At 39.4% G+C, this 27431-nt stretch overlaps 1 protein-coding gene across 1 annotated transcript in view; it reads right to left on the reverse strand.

The window, feature by feature from the left end:
* Nucleotides 1-887: 887 nt before the first annotated feature.
* The window catches only part of ADSS2 (adenylosuccinate synthase 2), a 39708-nt gene continuing 13164 nt past the window's right edge, over nt 888-27431 (reverse strand). Inside the window, exons 2-13 of the mRNA XM_070401423.1 lie at nt 24432-24534; nt 23341-23409; nt 20715-20765; nt 15393-15459; nt 14999-15106; nt 12719-12800; nt 10308-10434; nt 8698-8852; nt 7456-7580; nt 5808-5905; nt 3307-3456; nt 888-2010 (exon numbers count right to left, since the gene is read on the reverse strand). Coding sequence (XP_070257524.1) covers nt 1958-2010; nt 3307-3456; nt 5808-5905; nt 7456-7580; nt 8698-8852; nt 10308-10434; nt 12719-12800; nt 14999-15106; nt 15393-15459; nt 20715-20765; nt 23341-23409; nt 24432-24534 — 1188 coding nt within the window. The 3' untranslated portion in view covers nt 888-1957. The remainder of the gene's footprint in view (nt 2011-3306; nt 3457-5807; nt 5906-7455; nt 7581-8697; nt 8853-10307; nt 10435-12718; nt 12801-14998; nt 15107-15392; nt 15460-20714; nt 20766-23340; nt 23410-24431; nt 24535-27431) is intronic.

Here is a 27431-nt window from a genome sequence, read left to right on the forward strand (position 1 = left end):
GCTTACATCTCTGGGCAGCTAATCTAATTTAAAGTCCATGTAGGAGCCTAACCGGTTTGGCTCAGTGGATGGAGCATCGGCCTGCGGACTGAAGGGTCCCAGGTTCGATTCCAGTCAAGGGCATGTACCTGGGTTGTGGGCACATCCCCCATGGGGGATGTGCAGGAGGCAGCTGATCATGTTTCTCTCTCATCGATGTTTCTAACTCTCTATCCCTCTCCCTTCCTCTCTGTAAAAAAATCAATAAAATATATTTTAAAGCCCATGTAGGAAGATGAAAAAGCAAGAAGAAATAAAAACCAATTAAATTTCCATTAGAATAAGTAAACATTATTTATTATGGACCAAGTATAAATTATTATTCTATATAAAGATCATTACTAATCAGCAGTGAGCTTTGTAAGATCATCTCTACTGTCCTTTTTATTTACTGAATCCAACAAGGCTGCTCTTTTTTTTTTTTTTTTAAATATATTTTATTGGTTTTTTACAGAGAGGAAGGGAGAGAGATAGAGAGTTAGAAACATCGATGAGAGAGAAACATCGATCAGCTGCCTCCTGCACATCTCCTACTGGGGATGTGCCCGCAACCCAGGTACATGCCCTTGACCGGAATCGAACCTAGGACCTTTCAGTCCGCAGGCTGACGCTCTATCCACTGAGCCAAACCGGTTTCGGCAACAAGGCTGCTCTTATTTTAACATTTTTCTTGAACTAAGTATTAATAAAAAATATATCTAGTGAAGATAAAATGTAGTTAGATGTTTTCAAAGATTCTGTTCTTGTTCTCTCCCCACCTTATCTCCCCACACCACATGGATAAAGCTCCTTATATACACTAGTATTACCACTACTTCTCTTGGCGGAACAAAAACACAATACAAGGATACTAGAAATATCTGGTTCTTTTTAATCAGTTATTGATGGAATAATAAAATAAATTTAAGTGGCACCTAATTTAACATTCAAGATAGTTCACTGAAAGATCATCTACAACACAATATGTTAAGCCTAATTGTTAAAATAACACCTCTTTTTTATTTTTTTCCTAAGAAAAGAGAAATAAAGGCATAACCAACAATTTGGGTTCATTTGGACACTTACAGATTATTTTGTAGGCATACTGGCAGGCACAATGTTGAAAAAACAATGCACTAGATTTAAAAATAATGGTAAGATAAAACAGGAGACCAATTCATTTCAGATTTAATATCTGATATTAAAGAAAATATTCACTAAATATCACAATAGATCTTTTAATGACTATTTTTTAACATTAAGAGTATTGTATTAGCGAACACCTTATCTTTGAACATTTGTTCAATGTATTAAATAATTTATAGAGAGAAAGAAGTTTTGTGTTCTGTACAAATTAAAGGACCCATGAATAAATCGCCCTCCCCCCGCCAAAGCTCGAATTCGCAATGGTCTCAGCAGAAAATAAACAGTTCACCATTTAAACAGAATTCATAACATTACAAAAGTTTACAGAACTCCTCTCTTATCATTTTTTCTAACAGCAAAGATTACAATGACAGAACTGAAAGATCAGAATGTAAAAATATTTGTGCAAAACTGCATTAATTGTTCTTACCATTTAATAGAGGTAAAACCTATGAACACACAAGGACAATAATAAAGAAAAACTACATTGAAAATCATTCTATTTTGGGTTTCAAACAACATGGATTATACTATTACTAAACATTAAAGAAAATGTGGCACCATGAGCAGCAGGAGCAACAGATGATTTCGGCAGTTGTGCCAGCCAAGGACGTGGACACTGGAATATGCCGAAGCTTACCTCCCCACCAGCCATCCATCTTCAAGACTGGAAACAACTATAGGGCTTACACCTCACGTCAATGTCTTTATTCTTGAAAGTTGTAAATAATGACATAGTTAAGAAAGTCCTTTCCCCCTTCTCAAGGAGTGCTTCTTGTGTCACTGGAAATCCTTAGAAGAGTTGAATCATAGACTCTCTGGACTTCCCTACACCAATCCATTTAACTGAGAGAGGAAAATAAAGTATAAGAATTGTATTAATTCATTTATAATGTTGAATCTAGGATGAAGAGACCCCCCTCCCCCCACTTTTCTCATTGTCACCATTTAACTTTGCCCTAGGTGCCTTTCGTTACCTTTTGTTCCATTCTGGAGCAGATTGTGCCAATTTCTAAACCATTAGAATGTGCAGGTGAGATCCAGCACAGAGTAGTTTACTTTAACGTTTCCTGTTTTAATGCACAATATTTACAATTCCTCAATTCCTAATCATTAGGATAAAATATATTGGCCCAAACCAGCAGAGACCTAAAGAACCTTTGATTAAGTTCCTAATAACTAGAAAAGATAAGCCCCTTTGATGAATGGATGATGCTAAGATGATACTGAAGTGTCACAGCACCTTTTATATCTCATAAAAGTAGAACTTTCCAGAAGAGAACACTGTGTTAACTAGCATAGCCTTAGGAATTGCCTACTGTACCAGCCTACGGGCATCTCTAATCATCTGCAGCTCCTGGGCAAATCTTATGAATTTTACAGAATCATTGTTAAATTCGTTGTTTATATTTCAAACAATGTTGACTCAGGGTGAGTTGACTGAATTTGACAAACTAGCAGGGAGGGGCAGGTAGCAATATGGAAAACATAATTCATGTCTGAGATGAAAAATCAGAATAGATTATATGGAAGATACCTCCCACCCACTTCACTTTCTGTCTCTCAGATAGATCCCCATCAGTGCAAATAAAAGGGGAAAAAGCAATGTGTTAAAACAAAGACTTCACATAACTAGTCACAGCCATAACCTGGTTATCCTAATTCCCTGGCCAGCCGACATTTCTTTACTCTTTATTCTTCTCTTACATTTGTTCAAACTAGAGTTCCTATTTTCTGTACCTATTATTTTCTAACGTCTAGTCAGGAAACTCCTCCAATTCTCAATGGTGGTTTAACCCCAAATGAAAAACCACACACTATTTTTGGTGGAAATGCAGACACAAAAGGAGGTTATTTAAGAGGGAGAAGGACACAAGAATCAATGTCATAGGGTGAAAAGCAGACTAACAGAAGACAGGGTCAAAAATGGTGAGAGGAATCTATTGTCTTCAGGCACAGGAAGGATTAAAGAAAGATAATTATATTTACTCTAAAGAAAAACATTATTTTATTTCTTCCTGGGCATCTATGCAAATCACAAGTGCTCTATGAATAATAATCTTTTATCCTATTTCAAAGGTAGACAGTCAAGTCAAAAGTAGAGAAAGCAAAGACACCTGTTCGTAAAGTGTTTCTATTTACCTGGAATCTGAAGCTCATCTTCAATAAATCGAACGTAATTTTGGGCATTAACTGGCAGCTCTTTAAACGTCCTTGCATTTGATATGTCTGTGTTCCACCCTGGAAGAGTCTTATATTGAACTTCAACTTTATTTAAGATCTCTTGGTTTGCTGAAAGTTAAAGAGTAAGTATATTAGTTCATGCTGAACACTGCCTATTGTCCAACAACTTTTTGATATCTCATAGGTTCACAATCTCTTATTAAAATCGCTGAAGCCAGATGTGTTTTGCAATTAGAAGTTTTTCAGAGTTTAGAAAGGAAAAACAGTGCACCTGGGGTAGGGTTTTATAATCAAGCATATTTCTACAGCAACACAGGATTATGCACTGTAAACAGATGGATTATTAGTTTCAACTCCATGATCTGTGGAATGTCTGCAGGCTCCCAGAGAGAAGGCTACCCTTGTTCTCATCTGGGAAATCTCTTGCTTCTGTGACTGTGTACCAAAGCTTAGGTGGAACTTCCTTCATTCGTCTCACCAAACCATTGTCTCTGCATCCCCTAGGAGAGACTGAAACTGGACTAACGCCAGACCAGTTCTTTTGACCAGAGGTCGTATGGTGGATGCCGAACTCTGTTCAGATTCCCCCTTCAGGACTGACACACGCATCCCCTCAGCTGTGGGAGTATTGCCTGCGCACAGCTCCCTGGTCAGGATGTCCCCTGGGATGCCCTCCACCGAAGCGAGCTGTCCGTCTGGAGCAGCCACCTCCCATGGCTTCCTATGCGAGGATGTCAAGGACCAGGCCACTTACCTTAATTTGGGACAACTCCGAAGGGTCATCCATGGGACCAGCTGAGGGCTTTTTATGTAACTACCTTGCAGTTCAACTTCGCCCTCTGCCTAAGCCTGCTTCTCTCTCCCTCCCAGACATTGCTGCTCAGAGCACTTACGAACACACCACCCGCACGCAAATCTATCAAGTCTGTTTCCCACAGAATGCAATGTGTGAGGAAGAAGGCTCTAAAATGGGGTCCTGGAGCTGGAGCATGGCCAGTTGCTGGCAGGGGGCCCATCAGTGGTGGCAGGCAGAGACGGGTAGTCTCTGGCATGGTGCAGTTATTAACTTTCATAGGAGGTGACTTGGGATGCCCTGCTGGGGCAGAGTACAGCCCTGGCAGGACCTGAAGCATTGAGAAATAAGCACATGGGAACAATGGATCAGATGGCTCTCGATGAACGCCAGTCATGAACTGGAGAAAGACGATGAAAGATTCAGTCTTTCATCAGCTTCAGGCAAGTGTAAAGGCAGGACCTGGTGGACAGCAGATTGTAAAGAGAATCTCCTCTCCTACAGCAGAGGGCAGGAAAGCTGAGGCTCAGGCTCGGGCCTCGTCACACAGAGTTCCAGAGAAAGGTGGGTTCTCCAACCCAGCAAACCTGCTGAGACAGGCCAGGGTCCTGTTTGGGGGAAAGTGGGACCCTGAGACTTTGGATGGGACACCAGAGCTGATGCACAGAGAAACCCTGAGTCCCTAGACTTGCTGGTGGCCTGCAGAATGGCCTACTACTTCTTGGGCTCTTCACATAACTGCACTAACAAAGCATAAAACCAGGCTAAATAAGGTCCAGATGATCAGCCAGTAATTTAATTGTCCCCTAAAACAAGAAGCAATACTCTTCAGAGGAAGATCACAGAATCTGAGTCTGTCAAATATATTCAGACATAGAAACAGTGATTCAGAATCAAGGGAAAGAATAGCCAAGAGAAACGAAACTGTAGGTGGCCCAGAGGTCGGACTAATAGACAATGACTTTACACGTTTCTAAGAACTTGCAGCTATCCTCATTTCCCACTGACTGGCCATTAGCAAGTCACAAAACCTACCAGCCTACCAAGCTTCACTGAGCTAGTCAATATTCCCTCATTTGGCATATCCCCAGTCTTATAGGATGGCTAAACAAATTAACAGTTCCTACTTCCGGAAGCTGGAAACATTTCCAGAGCTTCCTGAGTAACTGAAGAAATCATTTAACTAAAGGAATGCCTGAAAAAACACATTTCCTCAAGTAGGAAGTCTCCCTACATCCACCCACTTTAGACACAGATTAGAGATTAGAGAAAATCATTTACGTGGCTTGAAGGACACGGTGGGTTAATGTATTAAGGACCGGCCTATCCTGACAAGCAGGGCTCTTTTCTCCGACCCCACATTTCACAAGGGATGGAGGAATGCCTACATAGATTAAGAAAGGTGAGATTCAGGACCAGCACAGCTGGGCTCAGAAATAACATGTTTCTTTCTTCATTCCTATGTTTTATTTTGCTTGCAGCAATCCAGCACCCAAATGCATAGCAACTATGAAGCATTGCCAGTAATAAGTGAATATACTTGCACTGTTCACAAGGGCATAATAACCATGTGGCTATATATCATATATTATACAGAAAAGCTTTATGAAATTGCTCTAATATATTCATCTAAAAATATTCTTTATACACAGCTTAAAAAAAATACCTGGGAAATGAGGTATAATTTCACCATCTAACTTGTAAGCAACTCCAACTTTAATTTCTGTAAACGTGTCCAAAATATCCAATTTGGTAAGTGCCAACCTAATTTTGGAAGAAAAGACAATGTTAAAACAGCAAATTCTTAAAGGCTCTAACATCTAACATGATGAGGGAGTAAAGGAAAATTCATACAAAGCTAAAAAGCTCCACCCAGCCAGCGTGGCTCAGTGGTTGAGTGTCCACCCATGAACCAGAAGGTCAGGGTTTGATTCCCAGACAGGGCACATGCCCGGGTTGCAGGCTCAATCCTCAGTGTGGAAGAAATATGCAAGAGGCAGCCAATCAATGATTCTTTCATCATTGATGTTTCTATCTCTCTCTTCCTCTCTGAAATTAATAAAAACATGTATTTTTTTTAAAAAGCTAAAAGCTCCAAAGCAATTTTGAAAACTGATTAGGAATTTGTTTTAAAGCATGATACACATAAAACACAACAAGACAACATACTGATGAATTCTCCTCATAATAAAAAAATGACTTAATCTACTAGTAAGTTACTCTTCTAATAATGAAAATGGATTTTCGCTGATTGACCCACATCCTCTTGTTTAACTTTCTTATGATCAACACATATTTGTGGGCTGGCAGCCTGGGGTACGGAACACATTCTGTGGCCGTGGCACAGCAGAACTCTGTTCCACAGGGGTGACCACAAGATGCATGCATATGCACACCTATGCCAGCAGCCCTCTCCTCACTCTGGGTACAGTCCCCTCCACCCTTCCGGTCAGATACTGTCAAAGGAGACTGAGGAAACACACCAAGGACTCTTCGTGATACATCAACATCCCCCCCACCAAAATGACTGGAAAACAGAGCTTTAAGGGGAAACTTGTGGAAATTAGATACAACACTAGATTTGGGCAGGCAATACTATTATCTAGATGATTGAAAAGAAAAAAAGACACAGAAGGAATAACGTGCCCAAGGTCACACAGCACAATGCACAGATCTGAGGTTTAAATCCAAAAGTCAGACGTCAATCAAGCCCATGGACAACATCACTGTTGTATGTATGTCCTCAGCTATGTATATACTCCACCCTTCAACTCCTTATCTACCTGTCTATTGACCTACCCACCTGAACTTCCCTCTATACCAGTGACAGCGAACCTTTTGAGCTCGGCGTGTCAGCATTTTGAAAAACCCTAACTTAACTCTGGTGCTGTGTCACATACAGAAATTTTTTTATTATTGCAACCATAGTAAAACAAAGACTTATATTTTTGGTATTTATTTTATATATTTAAATGCCATTTAACAAAGAAAAATCAACCAAAAAATGAGTGTGAGTGTCACCTCTGACACACATGTCATAGGTTCGCCATCACTGCTCTATACTCATAAGCATGTAAGAGTATTATTATTCCTTCCTTCCAACCTTGGATGTCTAGGAAGATCACCTGGGGCTCCTCTCCTTGCTTCCCTTCTCCTATATGTTGGTCCATTTCTAACTTGAACTAAAATTTCAGAGGTTAAAGAGAGAATTTTTTGTATTGGGGTACTGTCTCAAGTTTGCATTTCGAAAATTTAACCTGTGGTCATGAATTATCTTAGTATTTCCTGAAATAAATGTTTCTAAGAAAACTCACGCAGTAAATCCGTTAATCATATGAGCATATTTAAGCAAAACGAGGTCCAACCAGCCACATCTTCTTTTCCTTCCAGTAGTCACACCGAACTCTCCACCCCTTGTCTGTAATAATTCTCCAACTTCCTAGGAGACAGAAAATAGAACTTTATAATTAGGATACCAATGCTGTCGATCTCGAACAATTATACTTAAGATCATATAACAAGTTAGAGTCTCTTTGAGATAAATATCTTCCAGAAAATCACTAAGTTGAAGATAGAATGATGATGGATTTTATGTGAAGGAGGCATTATTTGGAATAGATCCAATTTTGGCTTCATTTTCCACCTTATTTTAAAACCAGTATTTTTTTATGATGTCATACAGATCACCTCCCAAGATTTAGGTTGACATGTAAAAAGTATAAATGCTGCATATTAAAAACTAAGTTGTTATATTAAAACAAACAAGCCAATTGTCCGAAGAACAACTATAGCCTGATGATTTTCCTGAAAACCATAAGGCAAACTTGCATCTAATAAGTACTTGTTGATATCACAATACTCTTTTGAAGAGAATTAAGGTTGAAAACAATGCTCAAAGATCTAAGTTACACTTCCTGCAACCTACTTTTCCCATCTCTGATCTACTACTCCATAATTTACACTTTTCTGATTAAAGCCATCATGTCCTTACCTCTTATGTTTTGACATTATTACAGTTACATATTTAAAAAATTTTTGCTCTGTCATGTTTGATTCCCAGCCCTGTTTGTGTGGCCTGGGGCAAGTGACTTTAGTTCTCTGTGCCTCAGTTTCCTACTGTGTACAGTGGGGAAGGAGCTGTTGTGAGGATCCAAAGAGCTCATAGGTATAGGACACTTACACAGTGTCACCCCCATGCAAGTGTTGGCTATGAGCAGACAATGTCCAGAGATCACTTTCCTCACCCTTGTCTCCTAATGAGCTTTTGGTGAAAGGCAACTGTCATTTTTAACAACTTCTTCCGCCTCCACTATCTCAATGCCCTTCATAAACCCGCCTTCCTTCAGCCTTGCAATGACAATGACCTTTAAGTACCCTCTAATCCCTCCTTTTTTGCTGCCACTAACGAGAAATGTGTGCATACATTTTTTATAATGTTGCTCTGATCAGTCTTGCAAATTAAGTGAAATGCATGGAAAATAAGAATTCATTAAGGGGAAAAGCATGAATTTTTCTTTTAAAACTTTCAGATTAGATTCCCTGAGAAAGAGGCTTACATTGTCTTGCTCTGTAGGAAAGGCGCCGATACCAACTCTAGTTGTGTAAGCTTTCACAACCCCATACACTTCTCCAACATTCTGAGGGGGCATACCCAATCCAGTACACACACCTCCAACTGTACAGTTTGAGGAGGTTACAAAAGGATAGGTTCCTAAAAATAGAAACAAATATTAAATATACACACATAGAGACAAATTATTTTAAAACAGAATTACTATGAAGATTCTGCACTGGATTATACTCTAGGTCTTTGACAGACTTGAATCTAATTGTAACCACCCTCCCCAAGCCTCAATGGTTTGTTCCTGATTCCTTCTGTCTGAGATGAGATAAAAGCAAAGGTGGTCAGAGCTATGCCTGCAGCGCACACTGGAGTGGCTCTGTGATGCATGCGGTTGCTCAGCTCTGTAGGGTAGGTACTCACCTAATGGACTGCTAAATAATGTAATGCCAAAACCCTGGTGTTAATCTCCCATGCAGACTTATAATCGATGTACTTGAACACTCTCCTGTTAGTTTAAAACAAATTTATTTTACTCCCTTTATTAAATAGGGTACAGCAGCAACCTGCAGTGACAACGGTATGCTAAAAACTGCATGGTATTTTAGCATTTTCCTACCTTTTGATGTCTATTCCAGGAATAAGCCCAGAAATGACGAGAGTAAGCTAAGAGTGGTATACCTCCACCCAAGATCCTCTTCATACTTAAAAATTATTCACTATGCTAATTAGACAATCTGTTTTCTTTCCAGATTGGCTAGGCAAATATATTAGGGTATCAAAAGTGCCAATCTAATGCCCGGCTGGTGTGGCTCAGTGGTTGAGTGTTGACCTATGAACCAGGAGGTCATGGTTCGATTTCTGGTCAGGGCACATGCCTGGGTTTCGGGCTCAACGTGGTGTGCAGGTGTGCAGGAGGCAGCCAATCAATGATTCTCTCTCATCATTCATATCTTTCTCTCTTCCTCTCTGAAAATACATATCTACTACATAGAAATGCACTTTCTTTAACTGGTTTACTTGGAGTCACAAGCCAATGAAAGGTCAGTAAGAGCTGAGACCAATCAGACTTATCCTGAGTGATCTTGTTTAGAAGGAAAGGCCAACAAACTAATGGGGCAACAGTTTGAAGATGGTAAGTGTTAACTTTTTGAATATAGAGAAAATGTTCTAAATCCACTTAGTACCCCATACCCGGGGAGTTAATTAAGCAGACTTCATAGACTTTAGAATTTAATAACAATGTATATTAGTCCCCAATATTGTTTTTAAAACCTGAATTAAAGACAGAGATCCTTCCAAAGCATTCATCTGGTCATCTCACAGTCCTACAGAAGTGAGGTCTGGAATTGAACCATGAACCAAATAATAAAATCACAGTTTACAGAATTTCAAACCTACTGACCCAATTAATTTGATTTTTCTAATAAATAACAAAATTTAATCTATGTATTGTGTTGAGTATAAGATGACAAACTTCCACTACTCCTGAATATGTATACAAGCTAACAGCCTTGTTTAAAACACCTTCATGCTAACATGAATTATTTATATCTTAAGCACTTTAGGGCTCCGTCTAGCTCCCTTAAGTCTTATCTCACTTACCAAAATCGATATCTAGAAGTGCTGCATTTGCACCTTCTACCAAGATTTTCTTTGGTGGTCCATGCAGGGCCTCATATAGAAAATACACTCCGTCTCTCACCATTGGTTTAATTCTTTCCATATAACCCTATACACAAGACAAAAACCAATTTCAATGTATGCTAATAAGTTTACAATATAATCAATACGAGTAAAAATTCCTGGACTTGACGACAGTGCAAACTGACAAATGCCAAGTAGAAAGGGGCAGGTGATGGTGCCCACCCTACTGCAGCACTGGGGTTCCCGCTGGTCTCTCATGCTGATTCCCAGAGCCAGGAAAGAGACACTGGCTCAACAACAGCAGAGATACAATGACATTCACAGGTTAACCTCACTGCAAATAAGGTGACAGCCTTCCAAGTAGCCAAGTACTCACACTTCATAAACCAGCTTTCAAGAAAATGAAAAGAACTGAGTGTATTACATTACGATTTTATATTTTGTGAAATATTTAATAATTTATAAGCCATGTAACCCTGAGTTTTAAAACTTGCATCTCAAAATGTGATTCTCAAAATGTGGTGAGGGCCACCAGTGACACTGCCAAGCATGCAAACATCAATAATTGATTGCCAATGTTCTTCTTCCATTAGATTCCATTACAGGAAAATACCGCAGTGGCATTACTAGTAGACAACATCCAGTACTATTTCACACGTGAGCATTATAAAACTTTCTCAAAACATATTGAAGTTAATAATACTGCTTAATTTTAGAATTCCATTAAAAATATAGTAAAAACAAGAGTTGCCCCACTGACTATGGTATAAGTATAACTGCAATAAAACCTAGTTTCAACGATGTTTAAATATTTCGCCAGACTAGTATGGAGATTCCAACTTCCATTCATGAATTCACCGAAGTGTGCTCTACCCACTGATGAAACCATGGTCCCCTCATGGCTCTAGTCTCCAATCTCAAGCTTATTCCTGTTTTAGTCCTTTTTTTTATGCCTAAAATGACCAATCCATCATCACACCCCTTGTTCCTTAAAGACCTGGTTCAACATATATTACCTATTAAGAACCTCTTGCCCTGACTGGTTTGGTTCAGTGGATAGAGCATCGGCCTGCGGACTGAAGGGTCCCAGGTTCGATTCCGGTCAAGGGCATGTACCTGGGTTGCGGGCACATCCCCAGTGGGAGGTGTGCAGGAGGCAGCTGATCGATGTTTCTCTCTCATCGATGTTTCTAACTCTCTATCTCTCTCCCTTCCTCTCTGTAAAAAATCAATAAAATATATTTAAAAAAAAGAACCTTACCCAATTCTGTTTATTATTATTCATCTACTTTTCATTCACATGGAACATGTATAAAATAGAAATGAAAAGCCACATCCACACTTTAGTACATAAATATTTCCAAGTTGCTAATATTCATTTAAAGCAATTGTTGCATGTCAGAATGAAAAGAAAATGGCAATCTCTTCTAAGCAACCATCAATACACTGAAATCCAATTTAGATTGTCCTTGGAGGTCTTATATTTTTTAGGACTTTAGTAAGGGGAGAGACCTAAGGTCTGCAATCGTTTTAGAATGGCACATGAGGTTGGCAAGCTTCTATTCAGTTCTGGAATGGATATTTATACTTACTTATAGAAGAGAAGGAGTAACATTAGATACACGGGAAGCAGCTTGAAATTCACCAAAAACTGTGGAGGAATGGAGGGTGGAGCAGATAGGAGACTTGACTACTGACTAATTCAGGCATCACGGACAAGTAATAGCTGCCAACTGGGCCTAATCTTTGGCCAATTACCTTATTTGTCTCTGAAGAGATTGTCCTGTCCGTATCGCTTCTAAATGAGCTGGTTAGCTTTCAGAGCTGTCTCACTTGTCCCTTTGTTCATTAGCCTCCACATTGCTATGAGTGATTTTATATAATATAAATCTACTCTTTATTCAGCACAAAATTATTCAGTAGTTTTTCATTATCTCCAGAATAAAAGCTTATCTCCCGTTTAAGTCCTTGGCCAAAGCCACATAAGACCAATATAAGACCTACGATTTGGTCCCTACTTGTCTAACTTTATCTTCAGGTAGTTTACTCCTGTTCCCTGCCCCCCACTCAATATTTCGTTTCACGTCATATGAAGTTATTCAAACACACCATTCCTTTTAGGCCTGAATGCTTTTAGATTTAAAGAGGGCAAACAATTTGCTTTCCCAGTTTTTATCTATAATACTTCACACATACCTGTGTGGCACTTATTATACTATAAACTATTTTATGTATAACTTCTAAGTCTCCATATATTCTTCATCCTTATACTTCCAGTTCCTAACACAAAGCCTGAATAAATGAAAGCTCTAGATGCCAATTTGGCAAACAAGTTTTAAAAGGACATTAAAAAGGTCAGAAAGCATTACCTTGAGTTTTTGTAATTCACCTTCGATGTCTATTTCCAAAGTGGGGTATATAGATTTGTACTGGTTTGCCAGAACTTTGAACCTGAGAAATACAGACAAATCAAGACATTAGCTCTCTTTCAAATAGTCTGAGTAATATCATTTCATTCAAAGGGTTTCTGTCAATGAGTGATCTAACAAATTAACCCCAAAATGAAGTTACATTCTGAAAAATAAAGTCTAATAAAGGAGATTAGTCATATGAATAAGTGACACACTCAATATTTTTTACTCAAGTTTAGGTATATAATGTAGGGGGAAAATAACTGAAATCTGTAACTATAAGACTTATATCTGAATTAATTATATTATACTGTGTATAAAACAAAAGGGATAGCCCAGCCAGTGTGGCTGAGCGGTTCAGCATTGATCTATGAATCAGGAGGTCAAGGTTCGATTCCTGGTCAGGGCACACGCCCAGGTTGTAGGTTCAATCCCCAATGGGGGGCATGCATGAGGCAGCCAATCAATGTTTCTCTCTCATCACTGATGTTTCTATCTTTCTTTCCCTCCCTGGAATCAATACAAATATATTTTAAAATAAATAAATAAATAAATAAAACAAAAGGGATGGTCTACATGATGCTTTTAAAAGAGATGGAGGTCCTTTGCCTGTTTTTTGATTGGATTGTTTATCTTCCTTTTGTTAAGTTGTGTGAATTCCCTATAAATGTTGGAGATTAAACCCTTATCGGTGATAACATTGGCAAATATGTTCTCCCATGCAGTGGGCTTTCTTGTTGTTTTGTTGATGGTTTCCTTTGCTGTGCAGAAGCTTTTTATTTTGATGTAGTCCCATTTGTTTATTTTCTCTTTAGTTTCCAATGCCCTAGGAGCTGTATTGGTGAAGAAATTGCTTTGGCATATGTCTGAGATTTTGTTGCCTTTGGATTCTTCTAGTATTTTTATGGTTTCCTGTGGAATATACACTTTTCAAAAAAGGACATTCAGAAAGCCAAGAGACATATGAAAACATGCTCAAAGTCACTAATCATCCGAGAAATGCAAATCAAAACAACAATGAGGTACCATCTCACACCTGTCAGAATGGCTATCATCAACAAATCAACAAACGACAAGTGCTGGCAAGGATGTGGAGAAAAAGGAACACTTTTGTGCACTGCTGGTGGGAATGCAGACTGGTGCAGCCACTATGGAAGACAGTATGGAGTTTCCTCAAAAAACTAAAAATGGAACTCCCATTTGACCCTGTGATCCCACTTCTAGGACTATATCCCAAGAAACCAGAAACACCCATCAGAAAGGATATATGCACCCCTATGTTCATAGCAGCACAATTCACCATAGCTAAGATCTGGAAACAGCCTAAGTGCCCATCAGTAGATGAATGGATTAGAAAACTGTGGTACATCTACACGATGGAATACTATGCTGCTGTAAAAAAGAAGAAACTCTTACCATTTGCAACGGCATGGATGAAGCTGGAGAGCATTATGCTAAGTGAAATAAGCCAGTCAATGAAGGAAAAATACCACATGATCTCACTCATTTATGGATAATAGAGACCATTATAAACTTATGAACAAAAAGAGATACAGAGGCAGAGCAGCCTCGAACAGACTGTCAAACTACAGCGGGAAGGCAGGGGAAGGTTGGGGGGCGGGGGTAAGAGATCAACCGAAGGACTTGTATGCATGCATATAAGCATAACCAATGGACATAAGACACTGGGGGGTAGGGAAGGCCAGGGGATTGTCAAGGGCGGGGAAAAAAGGAGACATATGTAATACTCTTTGTAATACTTTAAGCAATGAAACAATTAATAAAATAAAATCATATTTCATTCATAAATAAATAAATAAAAGAGATGGAGGCAGACGTTATCAATCAGCCTCTAATATCCCCAGTGGAGGTGCACTGACAGTGCGGACAAACCACTGACTGGAAATGGATAGAATCCATGATGCCTTTGATGTCACCTGTCATTAAATGCAACCAACTAACCCCCCATCATGGAGTCACCATCTGGCTTTCCTTAAACATAATTTTGGTTTTGTCTTCTTGGGAGCCCTGTTATGATATCATCATGTTACTTTTCATAAAGTTAATCTGGCATTAAGGACCAATTAAAATGCAATAAAATTAACTTTAATATCCTAAATAAAACAAACATGCCAACCACTATTCAAGGAGAATACTGATTTTACTAGTCTGCAATCTGAGTTTTAAAAATTCCAAAATTCCGTTTGCTCTTTCCATTGTGAAACACAAGTTAGTTACCTCTCAGAGAAGCCATCGAAATCGGAAACCAGATCGCACATCCTGAGTCCACTCCGAGCAGCTTTGGAAGAATAAACTGGGCCGATGCCCTTTTTTGTGGTACCCAAACTTAAAAATAAACCAAAACAAGCGTTAAGTTAGACAAGATGCCATGCTTGTGGCCAGACAGGCTGTTTTCTGTTTATGCTGTTTCCTGTAAGTTTCTTTTCACAACCCTACTGATTTTCTCTGAAATCTAAACTAGCTATTTTAATGCCTATTTTTCTTCAACCTACATTTGTATTATATAAAAGCTTAAAGGGAACCCGCACAGTTGGCCTAGAACTTAAGCATTAGGGTGTGGATATGCTTCAACTGCACCAAAAACGAAAAACAAAGAAAAAAAGCCCCATACTTCTTTCCTGCTTGTTCTTGTCTCTGCTGTTCCTGGATGCCATCCGCCGCTTGATGAAAATCAAACACTGCAGGGAAACAAAGCAAGAGCAGTTTTGTTGAAACAAAGATGATACCGGAAAGCAAACCATGTTGTATTTTAAATGACCAAAGCTATAAATCCCTTCAGTCGGACTTCAGTATGAGAAATTAGTACATTTTAAGAAGCAACAATAATGGTGGGAGTAAAGGTTCCAATGCCAACTGGTATGTTAATATAAAAATAGGTCTGATCGTCCATTCCTATTTATTGCAATATATACAATTTTAAAAATGAATCATGAAGAAGGTAATTTTGGAACACGCTACCTAACAATTCTACGAAGCTCAGTTTACTAGGATATCTTCTTTTCTTCAAGTTCTGGACTCCAGAAATCTAGGGATTATTTTGACATCTCCCTCTCCCTGTCTAGTCCCAATCCTCCTTCATCTTTCACCAAAACTGTGGCCTCCTAGTGAGTGTGCCTACTTCCTCTTGGACACCTCTAATTCATAATTTTTATGTAGCCAAAGCCAGCTTTCCAAGACATAAATATAATGTCACCATTCCTTTGCCTTAAAAAGTCAATGGCTTTCTATTGCTGAAAAAATGATATATCTGATAAAGGATTAACATCTAAAATATATAAAGAATAAAAAATTTTAGAAAGCAAATAAAAGAAAGAAAATACATAAAGAACTCCTACAGTTCAACAGCAGAAAAATAAACAATCTGATGAAAAACTGTGCGGAAGACCTGAACAGGCATTTCTCCAAAGAAGACATACAAGTGGCCAATAGACATATGAAAAGATGTTTAGCATCACCAATCATCAGGAAAATGCAAATCAGGCCACATGAGCTATCACCTCACACCTGTTAGAAGGACTATCATCAAAAAGACAACAAATACCAAGTGCTGGTGAGGATGTGGAGATAAGGGGACCTGTCCAGCTGGAGGAGTGTAAATTGGTGCAGCCACTATGGAAAACAGTACAAAGGTTCCTCAAAAAATTAAACACAGAAGTACCATATGACCCAGCAATTCCATCTCTGGGCATTTATCTGAAAAAAATCAAAAATGCTAATCCAAAATGATGTCCTTATGTTCATTGCAGCATTATTTACAACAGCCAAGATAGAGAAGCAACCTAGGTGCCTATCAACAGATGAATGGATAAAGAAGATGGGGTATACGTGTACAATGGAATATTACTCAGCCATAAAAAAGAATAAAATCTTACCAACTACAACAACATGAATGGACCTAGAGTGTATTATTCTAAGTGAAATAAGTCAGGCAGAGAAAGACAAATATCATATGACTACATTTATATGTGGAATCCGAAGGTCAAAACAAGCAAGCAAGCAAAACAAAACAGAAAGAAGCTCATATACAGAGACCAAACTGATGGTTGCCAGAGAAATTACGTGAAAAGGTAAAGGAGATTAGGAGGTGTAAATTTCCAGTTATAAAAGTAATTCACAGGGATGTAAGTATTGAGAATATAGTCAACAATATTGTAATAACTGTACGGTGATAGAGGGTTATTAGATTTGTCATGGTGATCACTTCATAAGTTATAAAGATGCTGAATCACTATGTGTACACCTGAACCAATATAATATTGTATGCCAGCTATACTTCAATAAAAAATTTACAAAACAAAAAAATAAAGTGTGCAATTTATTTATTATTTTTAATATATTTTTATTGATTTTAGAGAGGAAGGAAGAGGGAGAAGGAGAGAGAGATAGAAACATCAATGATGAGAGAGAATCATTGATGGCTGCTTCCTGCACGCCCCGCACTGGGGATTAAAGCACACAACCCGGGCACGTGCCCTGACTGGGAATTGAGCCATCACCTCCTGGTTCATAAGTCGACGTTCAACCACTAAGCCACAGCAGACAGGCTAAAATAACACATTTTAAAGCATACATATACAGGGTGGGGCAAACATAGGTTTACAGTTGTGAGTAAATGAAACACAGTTTATTCTTTTTTTTTTTTTTTTTTTTTTTTTTTTTTTTTTTTTTTAAAATATATTTTATTGATTTTTTTTTACAGAGAGGAAGGGAGAGAGAGAGAGAGAGTTAGAAACATCGATGAGAGAGAAACATCAATCAGCTGCCTCCTGCACACCTCCTACTGGGGATGTGCCCGCAACCCAGGTACATGCCCTTGACCGGAATCGAACCCGGGACGCTTTAGTCCGCAGGCCGACACTCTATCCACTGAGCCAAACCGGTTTCAGCAAGCAGACATTTAATAACAGTGTCTAGACGCAGTGATGGCAAACCTTTGACACACGTGTCAGAGGTGACACGTGAACTCATTTTTTGGGTTGATTTTTCTTTGTTAAATGGCATTTAAATATATAAAATAAATATCAAAGATATAAGTCTTTGTTTTACTATGGTTGCAAATATCAAAACATTTCTATATGTGACATGGCACCAGAGTTAAGTTAGGGTTTTTCAAAATGCTGACACGCTGAGCTCAAAAGGTTCACCATCACTGGTCTAGACATAAGGTCATGATCTAAAAAATGAAAATAGAGATATACAATACCGTGACCTGCAAGTGATTCTTTTGTTTGTTTGTTTTTTGTTAACTCTCACCCAAGGATATTTTTCCATTGATTTTTAGGGATAGTGAAAGACAGAGAGAAGCATCGATGTGAGAGAAACACAATGCACAAGCCCTGACCAGGGCCTGGGCCGGAGAGGACCCTGCAGCCAAGGTACGTGCCATTGACTGGAATCGAACCCAAGACCCTTTGGTCTGCAGGCCCACACTCTATCCACTGAGCAAAACCGGCTAGGGCCTGGAAATAATTCTTAATGATGGTATACAGGGATAAGATCCGAGAATGGTAGAACTCTGAAAGACAAATATGCAGGAGCAGACAGAGGGAAAACACCTGATATTTGAAGGTAGGAAGATTGAAGAAAGAGCAAAAAAAGTGTCTGGAGACGCACAGGAAATAGGAAAACTATGAAATGGTTTGTGTATCTGGAAGATGAATTTGGAGATCTTAATTCTTAGGGTTTTATTTGTAGAACATAATTGTAGCAGCACAAAGGACATACACAGTAGGAAAGGAGTAAAGGATGGAGATATGATAAAAGGAAGGAATCCACCAGCCTAACTTGGAGGACAGATAAATAGATCCAGAGAGGTGACTTTTCAAATGTGACAGTAACACAGTTGGGATGCAAACCTGGGCCAGTTTGAATAAAAGCTCAGGTTCTCCCTACCAGTCCAGTCCAGCTGTCTTCAGGGAACTAGGTCACACAGCTTTTATGGAACCTGTGACTATGCCTTTTCTCATCTCAGATAACTGAATTCAGATGGTAAGATGCTAGTTCCAAACACAGCCCAAGCAAAAGTGTATATCAGGGCCCACAAAACACGCACGCAAACACCTCAAGGACTTGGTCCAAGACAACCTTCCAACACCTCATGTTTACACTACAATATTGTCTAAAACTGCAATATTGTTCATTGCCATAGACATTATGAAAGTGCTATCGAGAACCTCAGCATCCTAGTTGTCTGTTCTGCTCAGCATTTCTCCACAGTTTATTCTTGTATTATCATCAATTATTGTATTATTTTTCCATACGGACAACTGTAAACCTATATTTGCCCCACCCTGTATTATTACACATATTATTACTAACATCTAACTTTCCTCCTCTACCAGAAAACCTTTCCTTTAAGGACATAAATTTATAAAAAAGAAAAAACCATTACTAAAGAAATATAATAAAAATATAACATTAGCCGAAACCGGTTTGGCTCAGTGGATAGAGCGTCGGCTTGCGGACTGAAGGGTCCCGGGTTCGATTCCGGTCAAGGGCATGTACCTGGGTTGCGGCCACATCCCCAGTAGGAGATGTGCAGGAGGCAGCTGATCGATGTTTCTCTCTCATCGATGTTTCTAACTCTCTATCTCTCTCCCTTCCTCTCTGTAAAAAATCAATAAAATATATTTTAAAAATATATATATATATATAACATTAATTCGCATTTAAACCACACTACTTTCCAGTTATTCTGGTCCTTTGGTCTGTGTGCACCACTATTTTCTTTGTTTTTTGTAGTCAAAGTGGTTAAGTAACTTGCTGAGACACTGTGCTATACTCAAGGATGCAAACTGTGCTATATGTAAAAACCATGAAGCGGAAAGAAGTTAACGAGGATGTAACAGAATATTCATGGTATCAGAATACGTACAAGGTAATAATTAGTGAGTGTAAGCAGATAAACACAGTATAAAAGCAGTGAACAAAAATACATTTTTCACTACCTAAGAGACTGTCAGTATAAAAAAATATTAATAACACTACATTGCTTTCTATATTAAAGCACTATCGTGATGATATATGAAAATATAAAACGAAATTACTAAGATAAGCTAATAACCAAATGAATATGTTTTATATAGGTGACAGCTGAGAGTATGATTTTTTTAAGACCAAAGACCAGAAGCTTATAATAGCCAACAAAAATGACAGATTTACAGCTTCATTGCTTCCGTCCAAAAGGGTTTTAATTTGCTTTCTTGGCTATGCTTGAAGAACTTTGATGGGGCTGCCTCTTAAATGAAGGTCAATGTCAAAACTAGAGCAGCAACTGCCTCAGGAGAACTACATATTTAGGTAGAATTTAAGAATTCGATCACTCATATAAGTTTCTTACATGGCTTATAGTTCTTCTTTCTCTTTCCTGGGTATTGTCTCTTAATTGTGTCACCGTTAATAAACAATTCTATCACTTCAGCAATAGGATGATAGGAAAACAAAACTCAAATTTATTGGTAGTGGCTGAATTAATTTTAGAATCCAGTTTGCTCTAAGTAATAGAAGAGAAGGCTAGTCTGAATAAAGGCTGAATCATTTAAAAAGCAGCATTATTACATTTGAGACACAAAGAGTCAGTCACTTGATTTGCCAGATGGTAGACCTACTTTTACATGAGTATTAATGTGTGGAAATAAATGCTCCCTGTATTTTGATATGCCTTATTTTTTAGTAGAATTAGAGAGTCTCATGAAATATTGCTTATACTATTCATTTGACTAGCTAATTCTTCCTTCAGACGTGGGTCCATTTTAGCCTAGCCCTTATAAAAACACAAAAAAGAAGAAAAAATTAGTAATACTTTATGTATTTGGAACCCAATTATTGCAATCCACCCAATTGAAGACAAAGTTGGTTACAGAATGCTTCGGTGTGATAAGTTTCTGGGAAAACGATAGTTAAAAATAAATGCATAGGCTTACGTCCCCCTTACCAATATGCGCTCTGTCAGATATGATAAGCCTTTTTTCCCAGCCTTCCAGACCTAGAAGGAAGGGAGAAAATACATTTCATGGAACATTTTTTATAATAATTCTTTCATCTTAATTTCTTTAGAAACAGTGTTTAAAAGTGTTTTTCACTGAAGTAATCACTTTCATAGCTTTTCTTCTGCATAGGAAACATGTTTAACGAGAATTTTCTCACCTGTCATTCATTACATATACAAACTCATTCACACATTCTTTCTAAATGTTTTGCTCATAGAAGCTCCAAACACAGCCAGCTCTATCCACATAAAAACACTTCTAGGAACCCAAACAGCAAATGGTAAAAAATGACATTTTTGTAGGAGTTGGGGGGAAGAGGAGTTAGCTGTTGAGCGGGGGGAGAATTGAGTAAAGGGAGTTGCTAATCTTGGGGATGGCACCCTTTCCCAAGACAATTATAAAAAATGTGATTAAATAAAATAGTAAAATGTTCTCACTAATTCCTTCCAAGTATTACCAATTACTCCACTTAGTACACCGAACTGTAAATATATATCTCCCCATTTAACAGTGAATGCCTGAGAGCAGGGGCCATGAGGTTTCATAACATGGGCCAGTCATCCAATAAATATTCAAAAAAAATTGTTGAATGAGTAGGTAAATAAATGTTTTTTAATATTTTTATTTCAGAGAGGAAGGAAGAGGGAGAGATAGAAACATTAAGATGAGAGAGAACCGTCCTAACTGGTTTGGCTCAGTGGATAGAGCGTCAGCCTGCGGACTCAAGGGTCCCAGGTTTGATTCCGGTCAAGGGCATGTACCTTGGTTGCGGGCACATCCCCAGTGGGGAGTGTGCAGGAGGCAGCTGATCGATGTTTCTCTCTCATCGATGATTCTAACTCTCTATCCCTCTCCCTTCCTCCCTGTAAAAAATCAATAAAATATATTAAAAAAAAAAAAAAAAAGATGAGAGAGAACCATTGATAGATTGCCTCCTGCACCCCCCGCACGCCCCACACTGGGGATCAAGCCTACAACCCAGGCATGTGCCCTGACCAGGAATCAAACTGTGACCTCCTGGTTCATAGTGACACTCAACCACTGAGCCACATTGGCTGGGCAATAAATATATTTTTTAAAGACAGTACACCTTTGTAGGCTATGTACATTTTAAGAATAAGCCACCATACTCCAAACATTTTCAAAACTCATGTTAGATATTAAAAATTGTTCATTCTGATAATATCTAAGGATTTATTTTCAAATTATTCCTTATACATTAGAGAGAAGGGCTTCTTGATAATGTGCTATAAGCCAGAATAGGAAACCTTCCCCTCTACAGCTGGTTTTGACATGAAAATATGCACTCTAAAGTTAGTTTAAGGAGTATTACAAAACATATATTACAAAGAAACTCAGAGCAGTGGATTCAGCTGGATTAGACAGGCCAGTGGGAGAAGAAAGTAGGGCAAAGCTTTCAGAGGACGGAGGAAAGCAGAGCGCAGCAGGGGAACCTCAGGCTGACCAATGAAAGAGCTGGCCCCAATACAGACGCCAGAACCGCAGGGAGGGCAACAGAGACGGCGGAGACGGGGATCTGTGAAGCCAGACTGAGTTGTCTGAAACACTGGAGGACAGATTGCTACTTTTAAAGCTGAACAATGAACTTGAATGATGTAATAGAACTGGGTATTTTAAATTCGAGCTAAGCTAAAGAGAAAATCACTAATGATTTCCCTCAATTGTATATTATTTGCATTGCCAAGAAGGTAGCCAAGTTGACTTCCAAAAATCCAAAAGGGATTAGGAAAGGCAGGAAATCAAGATGTTTTTAAGGAGATGGACAGATCCATAGCACAGAGGAGCATTTCTCTCATTCGGAAAGAGGGACCTCACAATCATCCTTTATCCTGGGTTGTGGCAACCACGGAGCTAAAGTCTAGGAAACAAGACTGGCAATGTGCACAGTGGCTCCGGTGGCTCCCTCACTGCCCTACGCTCATTTTTGGTTTGGGCAGAAGGATATGTTAACCTGACTATAAACGACAAGATGAACTCATAGATTTCCTAGAGTTTTGCCAACAAGATACAGTAAGTAATTTTAGCTCCCTAAGGATAAAGTTTAATTTGTAAAATAACCAAGACTTACACAATGACCTTATTATGTTTGTCATTTGTTTAAACACGGATTAGAATTGATAAAATTTAACGACGGAGATTAAACAACCTGTCCTCAATAACCTGCAATTTTAAAGCATAAGACAAAAATGTTAAGTGCGTGGCTTAGCCTGGATGGCTCAGCGGTTGAGCATTGACCTATGAACCAGGATATCATGGTTCAATTCCTGGTCAGGCCATCTGCCCAGGTTGCAGGCTCAAGCCCCAGAGTGGGGCGTGCAAGAGGAAGCCAATCAGTGGTTCTCTCTCATCACAGATGTTTCTATCTCTCCTCTCTCCCTCTCCCTTCCTCTCTGAAATCAATAAAAATATACTTTAAAAAAAATAAAAAATAAAAATATATAAATGTTAAGTGGCTGGCATGAGATCCGAATAAAACTTTACCAAAAATAATAATAATAATAATAATAATAATAACTGGTTACCAAGCAAAGCAGACTCATTCTTTCATACCTTTTCCTTTTTTAACATTTTTTTCTGCTTCCTCAAATAATCCCGGAAGATGAATTACCACACCATTTCCTAAAGGAAAATAAACAAATTAATTCCAACTTTAAACATCTATATTTTATTAATATAGACATACATAATGATATTAAAATATAGACATCTACAATTACCCTTTATCTAGAACATAGGAGATTGAGGTACTTGAATTAACAGGACATTCTGATTTACCAAAGTGATATCACAGAAAGGATTCCAAGTTTTAGACAGTAGTATAATGTAAATAAACAAAAGAACATAAACACAGAATTAAAAAACACTAAAATTACACCCAATATAATTTAAAATTTCTTTGAAATGAAGTGAAACTGTTATTTTGGAAAAAAAACTAGTTATGTAGCGTTAGGCAAATTAAACCAGATCACAGTAGACTCTAGATCAATGTCTTTCAAATTGGGAATCACACTATTACTGTTAATAAAATCAATTTAGTGGGTTGTAACTAGCATTTTAAAAAATAAGAAACTAGAACAGAACATATCAGCTTACACTATATGTTCTAAGGCAGGGGTCCTCAAACTTTTTAAACGGGGGGCCAGTTCACTGTCCCTCAGACTGTTGGAGGGCCGGACTATAGTTTAAAAAAAACTATGGACAAATTCCTATGCACACTGCACATATCTTATTTTGAAGAAAAAAAACAAAACGGGAACAAATACAATATTTGTATTTGCATGTGGCCCACGGGCCGTAGTTTGAGGACCCCTGTTCTAAGGGCTCAGAATCAATTTATAAAACATAGACTTGTTTGCCTTATTGTGTCATGTTTGAAAAACTGATCTGATGACCTAATAGTTCTTTATAGAATTAAGATTACCAATGAATACAGTTAAACGCAAAGCAATCATTCCAAAAAGTATTAGTGCTAAAAGATCTAGAAGGAATTGTAAAATAGCCAAAGTTAGGTATATTCCAGAAGGTACCAAGGTCAAGATTAATCATTTGATTAGTGAAGGATGAAATCAGTTTGATAATGAAAAATGAACACTATTAGGAATTAGGGGGGGGAATTCTCAAGGGATTCATTCTATACTTACCAATGAATGCAGTAACATTTGGGTTGATTATTCCACTGGGTAAAAGATGAAAATCATACTCCACGGAATCTACAACAACTGTGTGGCCGGCATTATTTCCTCCCTGAAACATATGATGGGAAATGGAACCTGACAATAAATACGACAAGTAATATATCCCCTTCCAAGGGAAATTAATGATTTCCTGCTAAAATGTCACTATCACTTAAGGAAACCCAAGCATTTGTCACAAACACTAATACTTTGGAGGATTTATAATAGTTTCGCTCTCCTCTCTCCATTCCTCACTCCTGAAAACTGGAGAATTCAGGATTCTGGTAGATGGGAAGACATGCCCTCTAAAAGGACCAAAAAAAAAAAAAAAAAGTGAAAAGACCACAGGGGACAATTCGTTTTTATTGTTTTGGGCACTCTCTATGTAGGACACGTAGTAATCTAATTAATTATCCATGGTATTCCAAAATAAAAATCCCTAAAATAGAAAAGAGTAATCCATCCAGTTAGCCTAACTTGATGTAAATATTCATATAACTCCCATGGTCCTAAGAGTGTCAAGCAACTTCGTGACCTGACATTTGTATTCTTACATGGGCGTCTCAACTAGCAAATCTCCAAGTAACTACCTCAAATATTGGCTATCCTGAGACTCAAACTTTTAAATGTATAAATAAATCAGTCTTGTGAGTTTGGTTAGTAACAGATCCCCAGGATCTACTCATCTCTGGATAACGTAATACACTGGGTCAAAGGTCAAAGACCCTCTAAAGCTGGGAATCATACTGCCGACCCAGGGTGAAACTTCCCCTCTGTGAAGCTCAAGCCTAAACAGACAATTAAAGCACAATTTGAAGTCAAATGATAAAAATTAGGCACAAAGCAGACAATAGTAAGTGACCAGATAAATTTTCTAATTTCTAAGTTTAAAAAGAATGGGAGAAAACACAAATCAATTAATTATTGCTTTAAATTTCTATACAATATTTTTTAATTTTAAAGTAAACCACATACTAGGAATATGTTCGCAACAAAAAGTTTGACATTTTCATGGGACGTTTTAAAAAATACCCATCAAAACAGTACCTCCGGAGAATGACTAGTCTAACTTGACAATTTTTGCCAAAATGCATGTTATTTACATTTTACTAAATCATTACCAATCATGAATTCAGAAAAATAGTCCTTCAAAAAAAGCAAAAGCCTATTTACACTGTTTTGCACTGTACAAAGCAAAGAATCTCTGTTTGAAGGCTACTGCGTGTCATGTATGTTTAAAAATAAACAAATGACTTGACAGTGGTGACCTATAATCTACAAGATGACAGGTGGGTGGCAAGACACAGGAAGACAGAAGCAGGAGTGTTAAGCAATACCTCCCTCACTGGGTACCACCAAGGGCGCAGGTGAATACTTCTTACTATTTATTTTTAACAGAAAACATCTGCATGGGATACAACGGCAGAGATGCACAGTATTCCTCCCCGACCCTGCCCTGGTTCCCTGGACAAGGCAACCAGGTACCACAGGTTTTGTGTCCTCCCAGAGGTAATTTTGCATATACAAACATATTTATATACTAGAGGCCCGGTGCACGAAATTCGTGCACAGGTAGGGTCCCTATGCCTGGCTGGCAATCAGGACCGATCAGGTTCCCCGCCTCCCCGCCTCCTCCTTCCCTCGCTCCCTCAGCGCCCCACTGCTGCCATTGGTCACCCACCATGTTCTGCACCGCCCCCCGGTGGTCAGCGCACGTCACAGTGAGCTATTGAACTCCCATTCTCCTGGTCAAACTCCTAAGGGAACACTTTTCATATTAGCCTTTTATATATATACTAGAGGCCGGGTGCACAAAAATTTGTGCACTGGGGGGAGGGGGGGGAGAAGGGGAGTCCCCCAGCCCGGCCTGTGCCCTCTCACAGTCTGGGACCCCTCAGGAGATAACGACCTGCTGGCTTAGGCCTGCTCCTGGGTGGCAGAGGGCAGGCCCAATCCCTAAGTGCAGCCCCTGGTCAGGCTCAGAGCAGGGCCGATTGGGGAGTTGGGGCGCCGCCCCCTGTCACGCACAGAGCAGGGCCCATCAGGGGGGTTGGGGCTCCGTACACTGTCACACACAGAGCAGGGTCGATCAGGGGGTTGGGGAGCTCCCCCCTGTCACGCACAGAGCAGGGCCCATCAGGGGGTTGAGGAGCTCCCCCCTGTCACTCACAGAGTAGGGCCGATAGGGGAGTTGGGGCACCACCCCCTGTCACACACAGAGCAGGGCGGATCAGGGGGTTGGGGTGCTGCACCCTGTCACACTCAGGGCAGTGCCAATGGGGAGGTTATGGCTCTACCCTGTCACACACAGAGCAAGGCTCGTGGAGGGGGGTTGGGGCGCCACCCTCTATCACCTACAGAGCAGGGCTGATCAGGGGGTTGGGGCGCCGCCACTGTCACACTCAGGGCAGGGCCGATGGAGAGGTTATGGCTCTACCCTGTCACACACACAGCAGGGCCCGTGGGGGGGCGGGGGTTGGTGCGCTGCACCCTGTCACACACAGAGCCGCAGGGCAATCAGGGGGTTGGGGAGCTCCCCCCTATCAGGCACAGAGCAGGGCTGATCAGGGGGTTTGGGCGCTGCCCCCTGTCACGCTGATCCCGGTGCCAGGAGGCATATTACTCTTTTACTATATAGAATAGAGGCCTGGTGCATGGGTGGGGGCCGGCTGGTTTGCCCTGAAGGGTGTCCTGGATCAGGGTGGGGGTCCCCACTGGGGTGCCTGGCCAGGCTGGCTGAGGGGCTGAGGGCTGTTTTCCAGCTGGCGAGTGACTGAAGCTCCCAACCGCTCCTTGTTTTCTTTTTTCTTTTTTTTTTTTTTTAATTCTGGGCCAGCTTTAGCTCTGAGGCCTCGCTGCTGAAAACATCGATACAATGTTGCGGTCCGGGGCTGACTGAAAGCCGGTTTCTGGGGTTTTGTTTAGCTTCTTATTTGCAACATAGTACATAGTTGCTTAGAGTTGCAG

Source organism: Myotis yumanensis, unplaced genomic scaffold, assembly GCF_028538775.1.
Source record: "Myotis yumanensis isolate MYYU_CA2020_CCGP unplaced genomic scaffold, mMyoYum1.0.hap1 SCAF_22, whole genome shotgun sequence".
Lineage (NCBI taxonomy): Eukaryota > Metazoa > Chordata > Mammalia > Chiroptera > Vespertilionidae > Myotis > Myotis yumanensis.